This window comes from Epinephelus lanceolatus, chromosome 18, assembly GCF_041903045.1.
Source record: "Epinephelus lanceolatus isolate andai-2023 chromosome 18, ASM4190304v1, whole genome shotgun sequence".
NCBI lineage: Eukaryota > Metazoa > Chordata > Actinopteri > Perciformes > Serranidae > Epinephelus > Epinephelus lanceolatus.
In genome coordinates, this window is record NC_135751.1 from 18,473,625 (window position 1) to 18,497,161 (window position 23,537).

Sequence of the window (23,537 nt, forward strand, 5' to 3'; positions counted from 1 at the left end):
CAGAAACAAACAATAAAATGCAACAGATCATAGTATTAGTATAATGTCTGTGTGTTGCCAGCAGTCGGCAGAGAGAAGCCAAAGTCTCTGCAGAGCCACCGCTGATATTTCTGTCAAACATCCAGCTGCTCAGTCGACACCGTACCACCCAATTACTGTCCATCTGGCACCAGTCTACACAGATGACCTGAAATACACCCATTGTGTGTAACACAATAAAAACAGCGGCAGACTTTTCTGGGTTTTTTGTTAGATCAACATGCTGTGGGGTCTGAGTTCTTACAGGCAGTTTTGGATTACAGGAAGTAACATTGAGTCACTAATCTCGCTTCTTTGTGACTCAGACTGTTGAACTCAGAAATGTGATCTGGCACAAAGAGGCCCCCTGTTGTAAGGGGATCATTTTTGTCTTCCCAAATGCTCCAAATTATTAGTGAGCAGAAGGCTGATATTGACCACGCAGAGTTTTTTTTAAAACTGAAGTAATGGCATTAGCAATGAGCCGAATAAAGCACGCTTGATAAAAATACATGAAACTGTTGATCACATTTTCTCCCCCTGAGTGTTTTCTCATTGTTCAGGAGTGCTAGTTTACTGGGAGAGCCTGACGTTAGACAGCTGCCTCTGGCACAGTTTGGACCGCACGTAATTTCAGAAGTAAAAGGATTGTTTTTGCAGATTTGTAGACTTCCCTTATGACACAAGCTTTAATTTGGAACATTGACTGGACATTCCACTGACTTCACCAAAATGTGTTTCATATGAAAACACTTTACGTAACAGGGCTGGCAGGTTGGAGCTGCATGGAAAGGAACATGGTGGAGTAACAGCAGTAGTGGTGGCAGGCCATGGTGGGCTGTTTGAAGCCTTATAGGATTCTCCTAAAGCTTCAGCATACTGAAAGCTATTTGATTATCAAAATAAAAGTTTAGGGGAGAGCAAGCAAGAAGAGTGCAGCCTGTACACAGTAGTTGAGAGCGCTTAGCCATGTTTAAGGAATGAACAAAGCACCAGCGCTGACCGGGTGGGACTAAATATGGACATTATTAAGAGTGGTAAAGCTTTGATGCTCAGACTTGCTTCTCCTCGAGGCATGGATATTTTTAAAGAATGAAAACAGCTGTCGGGATGAAAATTTGCATACTGCAGTTTCCTTAGAAAACCTTGTGTCCACAGTGCTCCACAGTGTGACTCACCAGCACCTAGATTAAAAGCTTTCCTGATGACTTTAGACTGATTGTTTTCTTTATGATGAAACCAGACGGTGTATTTTTTCTGCTGTGTTGTTGAATGACATTTCAATCTTTTGTGTTATCCAGTTTCAAATGTGGAAAGCTATGATAAAGTTGTTCTTATTCTTCTTCTCCAGTGTGTGGTCTTTGATAAAATCACAAAAAAATGCTGCTGTTTTGTTACAGCAGATTGTTCTGTTTAGATTTATGTTCTGTTCTGTTTTCATTAATCTTTATGTATTTACACAAATGATAAAGTTCCACTCTGCTTAGATAGAAACCTCCCACCCTGCTACATTAATGTCACCATTTCACTGGAGTGAACTGGAGACTGCTGCCACCCTGTGTTGAATCAGTGGCATTTAAAGGAAGCACAAATATGTAGTCACTTTGCTGAGCAAGTGTATTCACATTTAAAAGAAAAGTGAATCTTGTAAACTAATATGAAGGAAGAGACATATAAATATGACAAATACTCTTCCTCTTCTTTGTGTGCTTTTATTTTGTCTCCAAGGAAAACGGCTGCTGATTCATCCTTCAGTCTAATATGTTGATAAGCTAAACAATACATGTGCTGTTTTTTCCCTGGAGATAATGAGTCATTCTTCTGTAGTGATTATAAGAATCAGATTACTTGCTAAATTTATCCCACCTCTTAATTCAACAGAAAGCTCCCAAACCTGTTGGTGAAAATGCGAGAAATGCTTCTGATTTGGTTGTCCTCATTAGTATTTTACTTCCCCAACCCTAACCCTAATCCTGACCCCAGTCCGAACCCTAACCCTACCAAATCCACACACTGACTGAACCATAATAAAGCAATCGTGCTAAAATGATTCATTGTTTGACATGACTGATGAAATTAAAATTGTGATGTATGCTTAACAATCACTTCTCTGGTATTTACTTTGCACACATGGATTATATGCAAGGCTTTATGGAGAAACTGTGAGTCACAGTTTTAGTAAATGACTGTGGTCATTTGTCGTGTCTTCTTTAGTAAAGGTCTTATGCAATAAAGTAATTTATTTCTGATTACTTTTAATACTCCCTAATTAAATCCATGGTATGATCAGCTTTGTTTCAATATTTTATAAGTCAGGGGTGGCCAAACTGTGGCCCGCTGCCCATCTTGTAAAGTGGCATCTCGTCCCAATAGTGGTACAAGATGTCCCTTTACAAGATTTATATTTTTGTGCTATAACAAAAGTGAGTGCTCTAATATTTATTTCTTCCAACACTGTGCTGGGTTGTGCATCGTCATCCTGTAAATGTTAAAATCATATCCAATTTTATTTGTTTATTTGTTTTTATTTTACAGGTAAGTGACTTGTTGTTTCGACGCGTTTTTAGTGCCCTCCTCACATAGCCTAACTACATCTTGCGTTTTTTTTTAAGTTTTACTTTGAAAGTGTCAACCGGAAGTGTCACTATGCTATTGTATCTAACTTTACGGTTACCCACCATACACTCAAATAGACACACTGCCCTCTAGTGGCCATTGTACATAATTACACCTACGCCAGTTATTAGCATATCAAAGCATTACTCCCCCTCCGTTGAGCAAATAGCTTATTAGATTTTACTAAGACATTTTGTCTGCCTTGATGCGACTGTAGGGCTAACGTGTAACGTTATAATAGAGAGTTTCTCTGCTCTAATGTACGGTGGTCACAGTGGGTAACTACAACTGCACTCCTTTAACGTCAAGATAGAAACAATGGCATAGCAACACTTCCGGTGAGCAGTTTAGAAGAAAATCGCGAAAGCGCCGTGACAGCCGGGGTAACAATGTAACGATCGAAGCAAACGTAACGAGGACTGGTAATTTTGTGTATTTTGAAGCGAAGCAAACATCTTACCTTTGCTTTGAAGAAGTGGACTCGTGTCTAATACACCGCCTTCAATGTAACAACATCACCACTTGACACTCACCGGCACTAGGTGGCGGTATGCACTTTTATGTTTGTTGGCGAACTTCATTGAAACAGAGAAGAAGAAGAAGCCGCCATGGCTCTGACTGTCTGAAAGCTTTTGATTCGGGAAACGTATTTTTTGTTTAAACTACACCTTTCTGGCTAACCACGATCGGTTTAATGAGGCCGAATAAATATGTGAGGCACTTTTACTTTAAAATTTCAGGTCCATTAACGCTAGTTCGCTGTCAGAACTGCGCTTGACACCTTAATGGTAGCTAAAGTTGCTAACCGCTAACGTTATATATGTAGCGTTAGCCGTAAGTTATTTGTTGTGGTTAGCCTAGCATATTTTGATCCAGTGTGTAGTACAGATGTTAATAACAGCTTGCTGGCTGTCAGCTAAACCTGAACACAGTTTTTGCTACTTTTGGTCTGTCACGTTAATTTTGTTTTCCTTGCCAAGTGATTGTTGACCGAGGATCGGAAAAACCATTCAATGTTAGCTTTAGCCGTTAACTTGCCTTAGCTAACGTTACTAAACTTGTGTTTAAACGTGTATTTTGCGTTTGCTAATCTTGTGTTTAAACGCGTTCTTTTCACACACAGACTCCGTCAAGCTAGGTAATGTCACCCGTTTAACCTGCTGTGAATTTGGCTTTGACTTTGTGCCTGATAGTCAAGATGAATCGACCAAAGCCAACAACTCTCAGGCGCCCCAGTGCGGCCAAACCATCAGGTATAAAGCTCACCCAGTGGCACCTTAGTGTTGTTTGAATCATCTTATGTTGAACATGATAGCAAAGCAGAAAACTTACTGGGACATCTGCTTCTCCCAGGTCACCCTCCACCAGGAGATTTCATTGCTCTCGGTTCAAAGACCCAGGGTGGAGAGCCTAAAGCCCCAGCTGTCCTCCTGAAGCCAGCATCCACAAATCTACCTGCTGACCGAAAGAGAGAGGCTTCCTCCGTTCTGCCCTCCTCATCGGGGCTGTCCAGCCTCACCAAGCGGCCCAAACTATCCAACACCCCTCCAGTCAGTGCTCTGGGACGACTTGCAGATGTTGCAGCGGTGGACAAGAGGGCAATATCACCCTCAATAAAGGAGCCATCAGTGGTACCTATTGAAGGTAAATCAATGGCTCTCTGCCACTTTTTTACTCTTGCCACAGTTTCCTTGAAAAAGCTAACACAGATCCTCTTTTTTTTTATTATAGTGTCACCGGTGATGCTGCTGGATGAGATTGAAGCTGCAGAGTCGGAGGGAAATGATGACCGTATTGAGGGACTTCTGTGTGGAGCGGTGAAACAGCTCAAGATGAACCGAGCCAAGCCTGACATTACACTGTACCTCAGTCTCATGTTCCTGGCCAAAATCAAGCCTAATGTTTTTGCTACTGAAGGAATTATTGAGGTAAGATTTCTCATTGACGTTGTAAGAAAAGAAGAACCTCAGAGATGTTGGAATTTGACTGGACTATCCACCTGTCTTCACTTGTTCCACCAGGCTTTGTGCAGCCTCCTGCGTCGGGATGCTTCCATCAATTTTAAAGCAAAGGGGAACAGCCTTGTGTCCGTTCTTGCGTGCAATCTGCTGATGGCAGCCTATGAGGAAGACGAGAACTGGCCAGAGATCTTTGTAAAAGTGAGAATCTCCTAAATACTCAAAACAGTTTTATAAATTCCTTTTATACAATGTTTATTCTAGCCATGTGGGAACTCTTGCAGTGTGATAATCTAAAATCTATTTTCAGGTGTACATTGAGGACTCTTTGGGGGAAAGAATCTGGGTTGACAGTTCTCACTGTAAGAATTTTGTTGACAACATCCAGACTGCTTTTGGGACAAAGATGCCCCCTAAGAGCATGCTGCTGCAGGCCGACACTGGCCGTACTGGTGGAGATCTCAGTGCAGGTACAGTAACGTGGAGAAAACACACACTGGCTTGTTAGGTGTTAGGATTGCTGCTGCAGGAAATGAATGCTGATTATTTATGCTGCTTTTGTTTTTTTCTTACATTTTGTTTTTAGGTAGCAGCCCTCATCCTTCAACCCCAGATGAGGACGACAGCCAGACTGAATTGCTGATTGCAGAGGAGAAACTCAGTCCTGAGGATGAAGGGCAGATTATGCCGAGGTATGAAAACTACTCATACAGATGTGACGGTTGCTACAAGTCCTAGATGACAGGTTTTTCATTGTTTATTTATTTAAATAGTCATTATCACAGCTAAAATTGTCAAAATTATAGCGATTCTTGCAAAAGATGGACTGAGTTTCTGGACTTTTTTGTGTTTGTCTCATCGTCCTGCGTGCTGCAGGTATGATGAACTGGCAGAGAGCGTGGAGGACTATGTGCTTGACGTCCTCAGGGATCAGTTGAACCGCAGGCAGCCGATGGACAACGTGTCCCGAAACCTGCTGCGTCTGCTCACGGCCACGTGTGGCTACAAAGAGGCACGGCTCATGGCTGTGCAGAGGCTGGAGATGTGGCTCCAGAACCCAAAGGTGAGTAACAAAATATCCTGGAATAAACCAGTTGTAATGCTCAATTTACTTGGACCTCATCAGCCATATTTTTTGACCCCAGCCTGTAGTAAAATACCAAATTTGGTGAGTGAATTGCTGAGTGAATTTGTCACAATATCTCTATAACAAAAGGTAAAATGTAGCTCATAATGGCAAATAGAATACAGTAACACTTTATTTGAATAGTCAGCCTACAGACAGTTTATTAGGTATTTGTAATGTTTCATTGACTAAGTGCATAGTTCAAGTTCAGCTAAATTATTCGGAGACTATGTAGGTATGTTCATGAATTGTGACATATTGTTAAATTGTTGATGAAATATTATAAATACTCTATAAACTATTTAATATCAAAAAGCACTATGAAGTCAATACATTGCTAGCAATGTTGTGATACATCCTCTTGCAGTATTGGTACCACTGTATTGATTATTAAATGCAGGAGATGCAGCAATATTGCAAAACTGCAGTATCTAACATTTTCTCTTTTTCAGGTTTTTTGTGTATCCATGAAATCATCACGAGTATGAAGATGAATGTCAATTATTGTAATTCATGAGTATTAACTTTTTTTTATTATTTTTTGTGTGTGCACAGCTGACTCGACCAGCTCAGGACCTCCTCATGTCTTTGTGTATGAACTGCAACACCCAGGGAGCAGATGACATGGAGGTCATCTCCAACCTGATCAAGATCCGACTCAAACCGAAAGTCCTCCTCAACCATTACATGCTGTGTGTCAGGTCTGTGGAGTCTCTCTCTCTCTCTTTTTTTTTGTTACACACAAAGTTCCCACAGTCATGGAAAACTTGGAAAAGTCATGGAATCAGTAAAATCCTTGAAAGTTTTGGAAAAGCAATGGAATTTAGTTGTGTGTAATGCAGTTGTTACAGTAATCTTTAGTGGATGAACTTTTACATACGGTGACATAATGGTGAATTTATTTTCTGTAGCTGTTGACGTAATGTAGCTCTAATATGCGGCGATGTGTGACATTTTGTTAACCATCATGTACATTTCTTTATGTTCTCTGCACGTTCCATCTCTCCCTTCGTGTATGCCAGGTAGCTAGAATTTGGTCTGAATAGAGTTTGATTCTGATATGTTTCAATAACACCAGGCAAGTAGGGCAAAAATAATAATAATGCTGTGGCAGTGTGACTTCACATGTTTCCACACCTGTGCCCCACTATAGTACTGCATTTTGGAGATGAAGCAATTAACATCGCAGGCCTAGGGTGTTCAATTGTCACTCAGAGTTGTAATCTCCAATTTGGTTTTGTTTTAACTACTCTGAAAGAGTGTGGTAGTTCAAAGGTATGGAGTTCTCTCTCTTTTTTTTTTTTTTTTAAACAAATTAACCAACAGGCCAACCAAACTGTTGCCAGTCACTCCCTCCATTTTGGGAGCTCTGCTGCTCCATATCTGCTGATCACTTATAATAATAAAAGTTATATTTGGAGTGAAATATTCTATACAGTTCTGTTCGTTTTGTACATGGTGAATGGTCACAGAATTTTTTTAATTTTGCACATGAAAATGTGTGGTAACCCTGCACACAGTGACATTGGGCATTTTTTATATTGGGTAAAATTGAGTCGTACCCTACCTTAGTATGACTGCCCCCCTCCCACTTCCTTGCCACTCAGCTTTCACATTAGTAATATTGATCCATACCAAAGTTAAGTTAAGATATGTCATCAACGACATGAAATTCATTTATGTTGTTGCTACAGTATAGAGAAGAGCGGCAATTACAAGATCCAAAGCCCGTACAATAGAGTCGACCTTCCCATTATGCCTACCATTGTTTATATTTTGGAGACAATGCCAAGAACAACCCTCTCGCCTGCCTTCCTACTTACCTTTGCAATCTTACTCACCAACTGCTGCTGGTGTACACACGAACCGTATTCTAGACACCTTTTCAGGTGGACTTGGGCATGAATTGATGTACGCTGCCCGGTTATGTTCCACGGTCTTCACACTAATCAAAGGAATTGGACTCTGTGGTCAAGTGTACTTGCATCTGATATAAAAGCCTCCTCACACTAACTGGTACTTTGGCTTTGATTCTCCAGGGAGCTGCTCAACGCAAACAGAGACAACCTGGGCACTATGGTGAAGCTGGTGATCTTCAACGAGCTGTCCAATGCCAGGAATCCTAACAACATGCAAGTCCTCCACACTGTGCTGCAGCACAGCCCAGAGCAGGCTCCAAAGGTGAAACTAGAATTCTGAATTGTTTAAACAAACAGTAGTTTGGACAAAGTGTTAGTAATTTAATCAGTGTTTAGTGTCTGTGTTTAACTTTTATTGTTTTCTTCTACTGTGTCTACAGTTCTTGGCGATGGTGTTCCAGGACCTGCTCACCAATAAGGATGATTACCTCCGTGCCTCCAGAGCTCTGCTGAGAGAGATCATCAAACAGACCAAGCATGAGATTAACTTCCAATCCTTCTGCTTTGGTTTAATGCAGGAGAGAAAGGAGACCAGCTATGTAGACATGGAGTTTAAAGTATGTTTATATGAAAATCCCTCTGCCATTTCAGCTTATATTATCTTCATGTATTTACACTGGACTTTGTTTATCCATGTCTCTCCCACAGGAGCGTTTTGTTATCCAGGTGACAGATTTACTGACTGTCTCCATGATGTTGGGCATCACCGCTCAGGTCAAAGAAGCTGGAATTGCATGGGACAAAGGAGAGAAGAAGAGTGAGTGTTGTGTATTTGTTCTAGAGGTGTATTTATTAATCTGAACATGCATGATTAACTTTGCGTAAAACATTTGTATATGTGTTTCAGATCTGGAGGTCCTGAGAAGCTTTCAGAACCAGATAGCTGCCATCCAGAGAGATGCCGTGTGGTGGCTTCACTCTGTCGTTCCTACCATCAGCAAAGTTGGCGCAAAAGACTACGTCCACTGGTCAGTAACTGCATGTATCTGTTGTGTTTATTGCTAACCAAGCTAACCATGTTTTCAGCTACTGTGTATATGAATGATCTCTTAATGTCTACAGCCTTCACAAAGTGCTGTTCACTGAGCAACCTGAGACGTATTACAAGTGGGACAATTGGCCTCCAGAGAGTGACAGGAAGTGAGTTAACTAACCCACTATTCAAGTTAATCATGTTTTCCTCTGACCGTACTTTACCAAGCTGTTTTTTTATTCCTCAGTTTCTTCCTTCGCCTCTGCTCTGAGGTGCCTCTGCTAGAGGACACACTGATGCGCATCCTGGTGATCGGGCTGTCACGTGATTTGCCCCTGGGCCCGGCCGACGCCATGGAGCTGGCAGATCACCTGGTTAAGAGGGCTGCTGGAGTTCAGTCTGATGGTGTGTGAAGATCCACTTAGGCTGTGACTGTTTACAATCGCAGTTAAAGCTGTGTATATTATCCTCTGGCACATTTGGTAAACACATGTGCCTCAGTTTAATGAGCAGCCAACTGAAGTCTATCAGAGGGCCAACTCCTTGTTCACTTCTTATTCTTACAAGTCAGCAAAAGGCTTTTAGGAAAGTATGAACAAAGGAAATATGTTTTTTTATCGTAACCGTTTAAATACCTCGTAGCACGATTCTCGACACATAGGTTTGAATCCATAGACCTGACTGACTGTTTGTTTTGAAACAGATCTGGAGGTCCTTAAAGTGGAGAGGATCCAACTCATCGATGCAGTGCTGAATCTGTGTACATACCACCACCCTGAGAACATCCAACTGCCTGCAGGGTACTTAAACTGGCTTTTAAAAACACGTTCAGGTCATGCAGTTTACAGTCTAAAATAACAAATGGCTCTTAACGTTTCAGGTACCAACCGCCAAATTTGGCAATATCCACTCTGTATTGGAAGGCATGGCTGCTGCTGCTTGTGGTGGCTGCGTTTAATCCTCAGAAAATAGGTACGGCACTCCGTTCATAAGAGTAGCAACATCTCAGCTGTTAAATGTTCTTCATTTATAAACTGTCTGACATTTATTTTTTTTAGGTTTGGCTGCCTGGGACGGCTATCCTACACTGAAAATGCTCATGGAGATGGTCATGACAAAGTAGGTGCACGTTATCATTTAGAATAAACTTTTTTTTTTTCTCAAGATGATGCTAAACAACTCTCTCCATGCTTCCACAGTAACTATACCTACCCTCCGTGCACCATTGCGGACGAGGACACAAAGACGGAGATGATCAACAGGGAGCTGCAGATCTCCCAGAGAGAGAAACAAGAGATTCTGGCCTTTGAGAGCCACCTGGCAGCTGCCTCCACCAAGCAGACCATCACAGAGAGCAACAGCCTGCTGTTGTCTCAGCTTACCAGTCTGGATCCACAGTAAGACACAAAGAGGAAATACCTTATGCAGGCTGTAACTAGTTGATTGCATTGTCAAAGAAAATACCTGTCATAAAGTGGAAAAAGTCAAAATGAATCTCTCTCCAACAATCTCCATTTTCTTTAGATAGAAGAGAGGACAGTAAATGTACACTGTCCTACTTTTTATACAGCAGAGTTTAATCCAGCTATTTTCACTAGTAAATCCTTGGCAGTCCATAATGTAAAAAGTCCTGTATTAATCTATTAATCTAATCACCACTTGAACTTTTAGGTCTTAGTAAATGTGTTTTTGCAGCTGTATAACAGGAAGATGGACTCACAGTTTTTGTTTGTGTTCAGGGGTCCTCCTCGTCGACCTCCTCCTCAGATCCAGGAGCAGGTGAAGAGCCTCAACCAGTCTCTGCGTCTGGGTCATCTCCTCTGCCGCAGTCGCAACCCAGACTTCCTCCTCAACATCATCCAGAGACAGGTATTGACTGGAGACACACTACTACCTACTACGCAACTGCTCAGAATTTACTGTAACACCTTTTTACTGATCCTGGTTCAAAATGAATGTATCTAAAAATGTCTGTAAGGCCTCCTCTCTGACTTTTAACAGGTGTTTTGACAGCTATGTTACCTTCAAAATAAGGATTGTGTCTCAAAAAGCACATAATTCATGTAAAATGATTGCTCGGTGTTATACTGGACTTGCTTCGGATTAGAATCCTCTTAAAGAGGAAGAAATAACATGTTATTCTTATGCTTTTGCCTTCAGGGTCTATTCTCTAACTGTGCTACATTTTTAATGCTTCACAGGCTTCCTCGCAGTCCATGCCATGGCTGGCTGACTTGGTCCAGTCCAGCGAGGGGTCCCTGGATGTGCTTCCAGTGCAGTGCCTGTGTGAATTCCTTCTGCATGATGCTGCAGATGACAGTCTGCCAATAGAGGATGACGAAGAGGGAGAGAGCAAAGAGCAGAAAGCCAAGAAGAGACAAGTATGTTGATTATAACACCATACCTTATTGTTGGCAGGCAAGACATTTTCCGATTTTGACATCGTTTTGGAAATTTTTGTAAGTGACTCACTGGTCTGTTTGTCTGTGGTCTCAATTAAAAACATGCAGTATGCTCAATTTATATTTTTGCTTATTTATACTAACTATTACTGACTCTTGACTAATCCTGAGTTATTATAATTCTTCCTGTTAGAGACAGCAAAAGCAAAGGCAGCTACTTGGGCGTCTCCAGGATCTTTTATTGGGTCCTAAGGCTGATGAACAGACAACATGTGAAGTGCTGGACTACTTTCTGCGTCGTCTCAGCTCCTCTCAGGTGGCATCCAGAGTCCTAGCCATGAAGGTACTGTACTGGTAGCAGAAAAAAACATCTCTAGTAGCACTGTGTTACTGTGAAAATGTTTTTTATTTACATTATATATTTGTGTGTAGGGTTTGTCATTAGTGCTGAGTGAAGGAGGATTGAAAGATGAAAATGAGCGGGATCAGCCCATGGAGGAAGACTCTGCAGATGCTGAGCTCTTGCCAGGGTACCAGTGGCTGCTACAAGATCTCCCAAAGCTCCCCTTGTTTGACAGCGTCAGAGGCATGACATCCACTGCTCTGCAGCAGGTCAGTGACGCTGACCAGTGAAACTGGAAATACATGGAAACATTTAGGGAGGATCAGTGACAAGGAGTTTGACGGGTGTGTCTGCTTTCTTGAAGGCTATTCACATGGAGACAGACCCACAGACGATCAGTGCCTATCTCATCTACCTATCCCAGCATGCACCAGTGGAGGAGCAAGCTGCTCATAATGACCTTGCCCTGGTAATTACAGCAAGTTGCTTAAATTTAGTACATTTCATGCTTTTCTCTCATCAGTTTTGTTTTCATTGAACACTACTGACAAGACTCTGATCCTTAATCACTCTGTGTAGGACGTCGCCCGGCTAATCGTTGAGCGTTCCACCATCATGAACAGCCTGTTCTGCAAACATTCCTGCAGACCTGAATCCGATGCTGTGCTCAGCGCTTTCCTCACCATCTTCTCTTCATACATCAAGAGGATGAGGAAGACCAAAGAGGGCGAGGATCTTTACAGCTGGGTGAGCAAGAAGTGTTACAAACTGAAATAGTTTATTGTCTGCGTGCATTTTTTGGGGGGTATGTTATGAAAGTTCGGAATTGCGTGATAAAACCCTGTGCTTGAAAAACTCTTTATTTTCCAGTCAGAATCTCAGGACCAGGTGTTTCTGCGTTGGACCACAGGAGAGACTGCTACGATGCACATTCTTGTAGTCCATGCCATGGTTATCCTGCTGACTCTGGGGCCACCCAAAGGTAGTCCTGTTCACTTTACAGTTCAGTGTTTGCATTGTTAAAGGGTCTCTAAGAACATGTTAATCATCGTGTGTATTTTTACAGGAGAGAGTGATTTCTACGCTCTTTTGGACATTTGGTTTCCCGACAAGAAACCTCTACCCACTGCCTTCCTGGTTGACACCTCAGAAGAGGCCCTTCTGCTGCCTGATTGGTTGAAACTGAGGATGATCCGATCAGAGGTTTCTCGATTGGTTGATGCAGGTACAACTTGCCATAGTACTGAGTATGTGTGTTTCTTGTCATGTAAATTCTTTTCTTAATGGTACAATATATGTATTTCCCTCAGCTTTGCAAGACCTGGAGCCTCAGCAGCTGCTGCTGTTTGTACAATCCTTTGGCATTCCTGTATCCAGCATGAGTAAACTGCTGCAGTACTTGGATCAGGCTGGCTCTCATGATCCACAGTCGCTGGAACAGAACATCATGGACAAGCGTAAGTGCTCCAGATATCCTGCTTTTAAAATGGTGTAAGATTTTGAGATGTATTCTCTTAAGACATTGATGATTTGTCTCATTTTGTATTTATCCTACTACAGACTACATGGCCCACTTGGTTGAAGTGCAGCATGAGCGAGGTGCCACTGGGGGGCACACTTTCCATTCATTACTGAGCTCCGCTCTTCCTCCACACAGAGGTTGGTGACTTTACCCCCCAAATGATTGTTCATGTGCTGTCGTTTTCTATATGAAATGTTTAGATTGCTCACATTAAAAGCTTTCAATACTCACAATATTGTAAGTGTGTTTAAAAATAGTAGGATTTTCTTTACATACGCATAAACTGAGAAGACATAGGGCTTTTAATGAAAAGAATCTGACACAAATCTACCTGAAAATGTATGTAATTAATCTAAATTTGTCCTGACGACATTCCTCCTGACAGATTCTACTGAAACAAGTAAGGTCAAAGTTACCGTGGAAACGCCCCACAGCTCTGTGAAGATGAGAGCAGCCAGTCAGCTTCCTGCGGTCGGGCCTGATGACGATCTCGCTGGCATGTTGCTTCAGGTGGGATTTACTAGCTGTTTCATTCACATTTTATTTTCATTTGAACTTTTTGTATAACATGGGGTTAAAACACTGTTATTTGTGGGCTAAATGTCAGTTGTGGATTACATGCAAATTCACCTATAAACAAATTTTATCCCTTTATTTATTCTGAGCTGTTGTTTAGTCACTTCTGTGTCAAACTGACCTGTTTCTGTTTCATTTCCGTTCACAGATATTCCCCCTAAAAGTGGACCCTCGCTGGCACGGCCCCCCTCCCAGCCAGCTCTCTCTGGCCCTGCAGCAGGCCCTTGCTAAAGAGCTGATGCGAGCCAAGCAGGGCCAAATTCAGCAGGGCGGGTTGGCGTTTCGGCTCCTACAGGCCATCGCAGCCCTGCTCACCTCTGTACATGCAGGGCCTATTGTCATGTCGATGCACCACAGCCACGCCCTCTCCTGTCCTCTCATGCGCCAACTTCACCTCTACCAGGTAAGGCTTGTTGACAATCATTGCATAACTTCATGTTGAGTCATAAAACATTGCAGTATAAGACTATTTTGTCTTGTTGCTTCCAGCGTCTGGTGTCCCAGGATGTGGCGTTCTCCTCACTGTTCCTTAAGGTCATCGTTGAGATGTTAATCTGGTTAGACAACCCAACTGTGGAGGCAGGACCACTGAAGACTCTGCTAAAATCCTTCGCTGGTCAGAACTCTCACAAACACAGGCACAGTGATGGTGAGCACCTCAACTCTTTATCTTTTTAAATCTTGATTAATTCATTGTACATCATCAGTGAGTGATGAGTGTCTGTTCCCTGCAGTGCGTACAGGTTTCCTCCACCTGGCTGAGGCTTTAGCCTATCGCAGAGATACTGAAGTGCCACTGCAAGCTGTCATTGCAATGCTGAAAGCCGGAGACAGATGCAATGCCGAGGCAGAGCTCATTGGGAAAGGTATTAATGGAGTCACTGTGTGGATGTGAATGTGCATTGAATTTGTTTTTTGCTTTGTGTAAGCATCAAGTTTAGTGTTTTAAACATGAGGCAAATAATTAACTGATTGATAGAGAATTAATTTATCACAGTCTTGAAACACCCATAAATCACGACTAAAGCACAAAATCTCTGTCCACATTTCACATGTAGTTTGGTTACGTAGGGATGCATAACGGTGGTCCAAAGTAAGCATGCTGTTCTTATTATATCCCAGTGTTACAGGGCCTGATGGAGGTGAGGTCCCCATATTTGGAGGAGCTGCTGTCTCTGTTGATGACTGTTGGTACACAAAACGGGACAGCTGGCCCTGTTGCCACGGTGATTTCCTTGCTGCTTCAGGAAAGTGAGGAGCGAGCTGTGAAAAAGGAAGTGGATTCTAACAAGTGAGTGCCGCAATTCTATTTCCCTCTCAAGTCATGCAAGAAACATTTATATTTGACGGGACTAAATGACAAACACGGCTGCCTGCGACAAAAATAGCAAAGCGACATTCGCTGTCTGTGGCCTTGTACTCGGAAACTGCTATTGGATTTGGTTCGGGAAGGTTTAATTGGTTTTGCAGCTTTACATTGGCTTTACAGATTCACATGCTACGAGAGTCATAGAACATTTTACAGAATCACTGCTGGTGGGGAAGGTACATAGTGAAAAGCTGCTTATTCACACATGCAAGATCTCATTCATGGAGTGCTAGTAGATGTAGTGATAGCATGCAATAGGGTAGAAGACTGTTGGTATAGCTTTAGAAAACGGAGTGTCTTGATTTAAAGGGTAACAGACAGCAGATGCAAAAGAGGCTGCAATGTAACCACTCAGGGAATGCGCTTTGTGAATTTATGTCCACTAAAAGTGCTTGTTTTTGCCACTGACAGGCTCACATTGTTATTCTAAGTGTCTAACAAGATTTTGGAAAGGATCCCTACAAAGATAGACCTTTCTGTTAAAGAGTAAGATCCTTTCTGTTTAACCAGAAACAGCCCCAAAACCAACATTGTTAAACCCACCAGACTCCATTCAAGTAAATAGTAATTTTATCACCATACAACACACTTCATTCAAAGTTGACCAAAACAAAATAAAATTTACAAAAGCCGTCTTTGTCAGTCTCTCCACTGTTCCAGCAACCACTGACTGTGGTTTGGTTGAAATAAACCCTTAGTTCACCCAGTTAGATGTGAGAGTATGCTGGCTCTATACGTGCTAAAATGATTGTTTTTTACAATGGAGTCTGGTTGCAACCTGTTTCGCAGCTGCTTACTGCAGTCCTTTGGCTCAATACTGGATGAATTTTTAAAGTGTTTTTCCCATTAGTCACTTAATCACAAAACAAGGGAAAATAAGGTCTAGGTTGAAAAAAACAGACGTTATCCTTGAACTTGAGAGGCCATGTTACTACTGTGTAAAAGACAGCCTCCAAGTGGCTCAACACTAATAGTTGAATGTTTGATATGTTGGCTGTAATAAACCAGCACATTGGGCATGTGAACAATGTGCATAAGATCTTAAGCTCAGCTGTATTCTGGATGTATTGCACATTATCTTCCTGAGGGTGTGATTAAGGCTATATGAATTGAATAGATGTTCAGTCAAATCTCCAGAAATAACCTTTCAATTTCACCTTTGCCATCAGCTCCGAGGTGACCAAGTCAGGACTGAGCTCTGGTCTGCTGGTTGATTGGCTGGAGCATCTCGACCCCGAGGTCACTTCAGTGTGTCCAGACCTTCAACAGAAACTGCTGTTTGCCCTCAACAAGGTAAGATAAGCATTGCCTGCAGGTAATGTACTTCTCTTGTCTCATCACACTGGAGGAAGTGTTTTCTCTGCAGTCCTGATTCATCATTTCCTACTGTTTCTCTCTTTCAGGCAAGAGGAACCCCTGCCTACAGACCTTATCTTTTGGCCTTGCTTACACATCAGTCAAACTGGTCCACCCTCCTGCAGTGTATCAGTGCTCTTCTCAGCAAGCGCAGAGACTACAAGTATGCCCACTTTTAAATACATTTTTGTCAGCCACTGTTCTTTGTGACCCAGTAAAACTATTTTCTGCTTCAGGTGGGATTTTATTGAGAATGGTGTTCAGTGTCTGTGTAACATTTTTCAGGCTCGACCCATCATCTGCCCTGGATTTCCTTTGGGCGTGTAGCCACATCCCACGTATCTGGCAAGGACGTGACCAGAAGATTCCTCAAGTATGATCAAATACCCACATACAAAGTTCCTAGTTTCCAGCCCCTTTTTTGCATTTTTGATGAGACTGAAGTCAATGGAAGTTCATTCTGCTTAAGCTGATGACTCATGTATTTTCTTCTGTTTGTCTGTGCAGAGGAAAACAGAGAAGTTTGTGCTACGACTCAGTTCGCAGGAGCTCATCAGCCTGGTGGACCTCATCCTGTCAGAGTCAGAGCTCAACAGTCGTGACTTGCCCCATGATGACGAAAGCAGCTTGGACCAGGCATCCTGCTCCCTCATCCAGTCCAGGCTGCCCCTTCTTCACTCCTACTGCAGCGGGGAGCTAGAAAACATCAAGAAAGTCTCAGAGTACCTCATCAATTGCACAAAGAAATGGGAGGACAGGTATGGTGTAGAGCTGCAGCAATTAATCGATCAATTTTCAACTAATTCGATAATCAATTTATCATTTTGAGTCATTTTTATTCATTGTAGCTTCTTAAAAGTGAATATTTTCTGGTTTCTTTACTCCTCTATGACAGTAAACTGAATATCTTTGGGTTATAGGCAACACTAGATCTAGTTGAGGATGTCAGATTGAGCTTTACAAAACTGATTGACATTTTTAACCATTTTATTGACCAAAAACTAAATGATTAATCAAGAAAAGAATGAACAGATTAATCAACAATGAATGTGATTGTAAGTTGGCAGCACTACGTATGTTAGTTGTCTTGTAGCACAGTGGTTTTCAAACTATGGTACGTGCACCACTGGAAGTATGTGAGCTCCCTCTAGTGGTACATGGAGGCGTCTAAAAAGTATTTTCTGAAATTTAAATACATTTAAATATATTTAATGCTTCAAAATACTAAACATTTTGATTGAAAACACGTAAACAATGAGATCCCTGAAATATAATATTGCCAGCCAAACTGTTATGGCATAATAGTGAGCGGATGTAAAATGAATGGTTTAATAGAGCCTAGTCTGGCTCACAGGATGTAGACGGCAGGTATAAAGCCTGTCTTCAGCCACCTGTCTCCATGGAAACACGCAAATCCTCAATGTTATGTAAAAAAAAAAAAAAAAAAAAAAAAAAGTCTTGTAGCCAGACCTACCTCGACACTTTCTTTTAGCATTGTGCGTGAAACAACAACTTCCGAGCCAGCAAACAACATGATGTTTCATGTGACATTTTCTTTTGTGAGTAGTTCCCTTCCGATACTAATTTGCAAGGGCACTTTTGTTGCATCCTGGGCTTAGCGCCATCCAAGATCATTGTGATTGGATTAAAGAAATACAAACAAAGAGCATAGAGCAGTTTTTCTCTTAGTTACAATGGGTTCATCCAGACCTTTCTCCAGTGCTGGCACAGTGTGAGATAGCGCTGGTAATGCAAGACTAAAGAGAGCCTAATATTTTCCGAGGTGGTATGCAGTGTGAAAAGTTTGAGCACCACTGATCTACTGTATTTATTGTTTCAACCCTGATATTCTATTCTCAAATCTCTTCTCTGTCTCATCCCTCCATAAGCAAAGACACATATGTTCATCACCTTTTGTCGTATAAGGTTCACCAAAGTGTTCTGCCCATCCATTTCGACACATTGTATTGTTCTTTCTAATTGGCCCAAATACGGAAAGTCAATTTTTCCCCCTGTTATGGTGTGCCGATAAACTTGGGGGTAAATTGCACTAGATTTTCCCTCTCAGTGCAGATGAACTTTTCAGACTTCCTCTGTCAGCCACAATGCCGTGGACCAGGGAAAACTCGATAATTAGGTCTATTGGTGTGAAATTAAAACCAGCAGAAGTCGTCTGTACTGTGATCTCTTTAAAAGCTCAGTGTATTATAATGAAGCCAAGAGGATTAAGGCTGAAGCTCTAAACTTGCCTGTGTTGTGAATTCCTGCTCTGACTTAGCTGTCAGAGATCAGGGTGCAACTCTTTGTGGAGGCAAACCCTCTTTTCATGAATATGTCTCTGGTTATTAAACCACTTTAATGAGGAAACTTTGGCCAAGGTCAAGCAAAATTAGCTCCCGAATTACAGTATTTTAAGTACAGCTAAGCTGTCTGGTAAAAATTGTTGCTCGTGAAAAATATGGCAGGATAAAATCATGTTGAAAGTAAAGGGTTTTGGCCTTGTAATGAATAAACACTTGATTGTATGTTGAGCATTCTTCTTGGGAGACCTCACTGTCAGATAAGCCGGTGTTTATTCCAATTACACAGCAACTATTGAACAACAGCTGGACACTTTACTCTCGGTCAAGGTCGCTCTGATTTGCTTAATTCGTGGCTGTAATAAACTCCTCAGTTAGTTGAGGGTACGTCATTTGAGCTCGACAAGAGCCTTAAAGGATTTCATGAAACCACAGTCACTTCAAGGCCTTTGGTATTACATTACGCTATTCATGTGCCTAGTTTGCATTAGTGTGTACATTAATTATTGTGGCTTGCAGACAGAAACAATAGAGAAGTTCTTTATCGTGCTTTAATCTGTGATCTCATATCAGTTCTGTTAATAATCCGTTGAAAGAGATGGAGAAAGTGAATTTGACAAAAACCCAAGGTAATTTTTCTGTGAAACTGGGAATATTGCTTTATAAATGTTAGTGCCACTACAGAGTGAAGCTCACTGGAGTTGAAAAGCTGCGACAAACTTTCTATGGCTGCACAAAATTGGTCAACCAGTCACTGTCAATTAAATAGCTCCAAGCGACACAACTCAATAACATCAGGGATTACAGTGTTGATTATTTTGTTACTAAGCTTCTAGCTTCACCATGGACAGCTGAACTGTCCTAAGCCAATAATAAAACTGTGTTTCGCCTAAAGTGAATGACACATTCCTGTTGTTGGTGCCTCGCCTCTAAACTGTGCACATCTCGTTTTGTTTGTTCTGTTTTTCAGCGCGATGAGTAAGCGGTGCCACAACTTGCTGCTGCAGATTTATCTGCACTTCCCTGAGGTCATCCAGCACGTCACCCTGCCCGAAGGCACCTTCAGCAGCGGCGGGGCTGCAGACGGCAGCAGCTGCAAGGTAAAGATGTCTTGCCATGTGGCATCCTGGTAGCTCACCTGGTAGAGTGTGTGCCCCACATAGGCAGGGTCCCAGGTCCAATTTCAACCCATGGCCCCTCCCCCTTCTCTCCCATCTTTACTGTCTTTCTTCAGCTGCTCTATCCTGTAAAGGCAACAAACAAGAGCCCAAAAAAGGAGATGTCTTACCAGATTCATAGACCACATACTTTGTTGTGACATTTGGATTTCGATGCCCTGTTACCATTCATTTATTCTTTTTGTGAATATAATAGAGATATCATACTGTACTTAAACCACAGGCTCTTCCAATTAAGTGAACTAGCTGGTGAGATATATTAGGAACTTTCTAAATAAATTTAGATATCACAGACTAAAAACAGGGCAAGCAACAGTAACAGTTATATATAAGTATTCCATAGCTTATCACAGTTAGGTTACAAGTCATGACCTTTAGTCCACACTGAGCTCCATGAGCTGCACACTTCACTGCACTCCACAAGAAGAAGCGTTCATAATGCTGAAAATTGGGATCTGATGTCATGACCGTTTTTTGGTTTTCATAAAAAAAAAATTGTTGACAACTCAAAGAAAAAGTGGGTTGTTACTTGGATTGAATCTTATTGTATATTCATCACTTACAGCAATGATACTTCACAGTGCAGTATGTGCTCATTTCATGTATTTTTCCAGCTTGATGTCCTGGTGCATCGCCTGGTCACACTGCTTGCTGATATAGGAGACTCAAAGTCTGCTGAGGGCCGTGTGTCTGATGCCAACCTCGCATGCAGAAAGATGGCTGTGTCCCACCCTGTCCTATTGCTCAGGTGAATACAACTAGTTTGTACTCTGTGCAGAAGTATTGTGTGTCTACAAACACTGGCTCTAACACTGTTCTTTTCTTCCCAGACACCTGCCTATGATCGCAGGTCTCTTACACGGCCGCATCCACCTGAACATGCAGGAGTTTCGGCAGCAAAACCACATGACGTTCTTCAGCAATGTGCTCGCCATCCTCGAGCTGCTGCAGCCGCTTGTTTTCCACAGCGAGCACCAGAGGGCGCTTCAAGACTGCCTTCTGTCCTTTATGAAGGTCCTTCGGGTAGGCGGCTCACACACACTGTCAAATCCTCACCACAGGATTTAGAAATCAGACGCAACCACTTCTTTTTTTTTTTTTAATAAACTACAAATCAGTTTTACAGTGTTCATAAGTATTTGTAAATCTTTCTTCTCTTAGAACTTCCAGAGGACTCGTTCTCCATTGGTCTTCATCAACAAGTTTTTGCAGTTCACACAGAAGTACATCACCCACGATGCTGCAGCCGCCATTCCCTATTTACAGAAGCACTCTGACATCTTGCAGTAAGTACATTTCGGCAAACATACCTTTGTGAATGATGAATTGGCAAACCATGACTGAGTTTACCGTATTTACAGCAATAATGGGTTTATTAAAAGATTTTGTTTGCTGTTTCTCCTGCCAGGGGTCTATGTGCTGAAAACCCAGACCTGGTTCAACTGAAATCTCTGCTGGCCGGTCTCACTTTGCCAGTGAAAAGGTCTTCTGCAGAGGTTGCACCAGAGGAGAGAGATGGTAAGCACAGGAGGATTTTCTCAACCCATGAAGTTGTTACAGAGCCCACATATATCTGAAACATAAGAGCCTTTAAAATATAAATAATCAGAATCATTAAGTCTAGTCAAGTCTAGTGCCACTGTTATACTGTTTTTTGCTAACTACAGTTTTGCTTTTTACCAGACGACCTGTCCACTGGGTCCCTGCCTCTTGTCAACATATCTGCCTCGGTTTCACAAAGTACAGCCGACATGACAATGTACCCGAAAAAGATGTCGAGAGGAGAGGCAGTCGAAGGTAACAAACATCACTGCTGCAGCGTTTTTACAGTGTATGAACCCTGTATCATAATGAACATCATAAGCTGTTTTTTTCCCATACGCTATAGATGTGTTGGAAGTGTTGACAGAAGTGGATGAGAAGTCGAGGAGGAGCCCAGAGATCATCCAGTACTTCATTGTGAGTCATAAACAACATATAAAAAAAAAAAAAAGGTCAAGAGCAGTACCTGTCAGTGTGTAACGCATCAGTCATCACCTCATGTCACTGTTTGCAGAATGATCTGCAGAGACTTATGACGTCCTCGGAGGAGCTGTGTCGGAATATGGCCTTCAGTCTGGCCCTGCGCTGCATCCAGAATAATCCCTGGTAAGTTTGCAGCACTGCGGGACAAACCAGCTACGGAGAGCGTGCTGGGACTGATGGGGAATGTGTGGAGATAAATAAAGAGAAGCCAGTGATGGTGTTGTGATACCTATCTGTCTATCAATCAATCTTCAATGCATCCTTATGCATACCTTTATTTGTTACGTGCTTCTCGCTATGTATGTTTCTGTGCTGCAGCCTGGCAACAGACTTCCTGCCAACTTTCATGTACTGTATGGGCAGTGGTAACTTCGACGTGGTGCAGACGGCTCTCAGGAATCTTCCGGAATATGTGCTTCTCTGTCAAGGTAAGAAGATTCTCTTTAGTCACATTCTTGTTGATCTTGTAAGAAGCAGCCCCTCCTGTGCTTGCTTAATCTTACAGTCACATGACCACGCAATATTTTTTTAAGTAAAACAAAAAGCGATTTAACAAAGCATGCACCCCAGTTACAGTCACGCACCCCAGTTACAGTCACGCATCCATGTGCTTTTTTCCTTCACAGAGCATGCAGACATCTTGCTCCACAAGGCGTTTTTAGTGGGTATCTACGGACAAATTGACACCAGTTCAATGATCGCAGAGTCAATGAAGGTCCTTCACATGGATGCAACAACGTAACAACAAAGCGTACAGCTTCACATCCGATTAAAAATAGTGTCATTTGTTTTCTGCATTCCAGAGTTGTTTTTTTTTTTCATTGCTTTTAGTTCAAACATTGCTCTAATTTGATTGTGACAGATTAACAAACTCTGTGGTTCTTCAGTGCTACAGATTAAAGGATCCACCAATGAGCTGGTGGCTACTAGTAATGTAATAACTTTATGGGTAATTTAATGACTTCAAAGAATGCTTAAAAATTCCCTATAAATGGGTTGAAAATTTAATAATTAAAAGTGTTCATGATAATAATGCCACAATTAGTACATATATTACTTCTTAATGAATGTAAATTATTTTAACTGATGATGTAATGAAGCATTAAATAAGAGTCAGAGTCAACAATACTTAATAAATGAAAATTATATCATAATAAATAATTATTTACAGAATTGATTAAATTAAATTCAAATTAAAACATTGCATTTTCAGACATTTAGAGGGAGTTTTTGCACTGCTGCAGTTATTAAATTACTGACATACATTATTACAAAATGCAGAGCTCATTGTGTATTTGGAAAATGGCTCACTCGTTTTGGCTTAATATTTTCAATAGTTTGAATATGAAACATTAACATTGCACAATTAAAAAGCTGACTTTCACAAAAAAAAAAAAATCCTGCTCATGGTTTTCCATCCAGGGTTGTATCGGTGTAGCGACAATTTTGCCACAGTTTTCCTCTGATTTTGTGTGTAAAAAGAGTTTTGTTGTTTCAGATTATTAAGAATATGAAGCCTAAATGTGTTATTGGCAGGATATAATGTTAGTTGTGAATAAAAAGCTGAAAATAACAGGTCATTTATTTTGAAGTCATGACCCGTTCCTGAACGCACCATCTGTGAGCCACCTAAATGTGAACAGAATAAAATAACTCTGGAAATATGCCTTTTTTTATTTTTGATTCTGCTTTACCTGATGGAAAATGAAAAGTGTAACATATTTCAGCAGCTAACCGCTGTAGTTCAGGGATTCATTGGAGACATTTTATCACTATTTAATTTGAAAGCAGTTAAATGTTGAAATTGTAGAAACTCAAGTTTCACAAGAACCAATTATTACCTTTCAGAATAATAT

General features: G+C 41.5%; 1 protein-coding gene across 1 annotated transcript; it reads left to right on the top strand.

Moving 5' to 3' along the window:
* The first annotated feature begins 3,216 nt into the window (after nt 1-3,216).
* ints1 (integrator complex subunit 1) lies at nt 3,217-23,079 on the top strand. The gene is made up of 48 exons (XM_033645154.2): nt 3,217-3,346; nt 3,758-3,887; nt 3,988-4,278; nt 4,366-4,562; nt 4,656-4,793; nt 4,903-5,062; nt 5,179-5,284; nt 5,469-5,655; nt 6,274-6,419; nt 7,758-7,899; nt 8,018-8,194; nt 8,286-8,394; nt 8,485-8,605; nt 8,700-8,777; nt 8,858-9,015; nt 9,314-9,410; nt 9,491-9,582; nt 9,669-9,729; nt 9,810-10,007; nt 10,350-10,479; nt 10,812-10,991; nt 11,206-11,355; nt 11,445-11,624; nt 11,720-11,824; nt 11,935-12,102; nt 12,226-12,337; nt 12,422-12,580; nt 12,666-12,812; nt 12,916-13,014; nt 13,263-13,387; nt 13,602-13,856; nt 13,943-14,102; nt 14,188-14,319; nt 14,576-14,744; nt 15,992-16,115; nt 16,226-16,341; nt 16,464-16,551; nt 16,686-16,936; nt 19,449-19,578; nt 20,271-20,404; nt 20,487-20,679; nt 20,818-20,942; nt 21,065-21,174; nt 21,340-21,453; nt 21,545-21,615; nt 21,713-21,804; nt 22,000-22,109; nt 22,308-23,079. Exons 2-48 carry the CDS (start codon nt 3,833-3,835, stop codon nt 22,421-22,423), a joined length of 6,558 nt encoding a protein of 2,185 aa, XP_033501045.2. The 5' UTR covers nt 3,217-3,346; nt 3,758-3,832; the 3' UTR covers nt 22,424-23,079.
* Nucleotides 23,080-23,537: the final 458 nt, after the last annotated feature.

Coding starts and splice junctions, on each gene's coding strand:
- ints1 (XM_033645154.2), top strand. CDS start 3,833: ATGAATCGACCAAAGCCAACAACTCTCAGGCGCCCCAGTGCGGCCAAA. Junction 11,356..11,444: donor CCAGAGTCCTAGCCATGAAG/GTACTGTACTGG, acceptor ATTTGTGTGTAG/GGTTTGTCATTAGTGCTGAG. Junction 16,116..16,225: donor TGCTGTTTGCCCTCAACAAG/GTAAGATAAGCA, acceptor TCTCTCTTTCAG/GCAAGAGGAACCCCTGCCTA.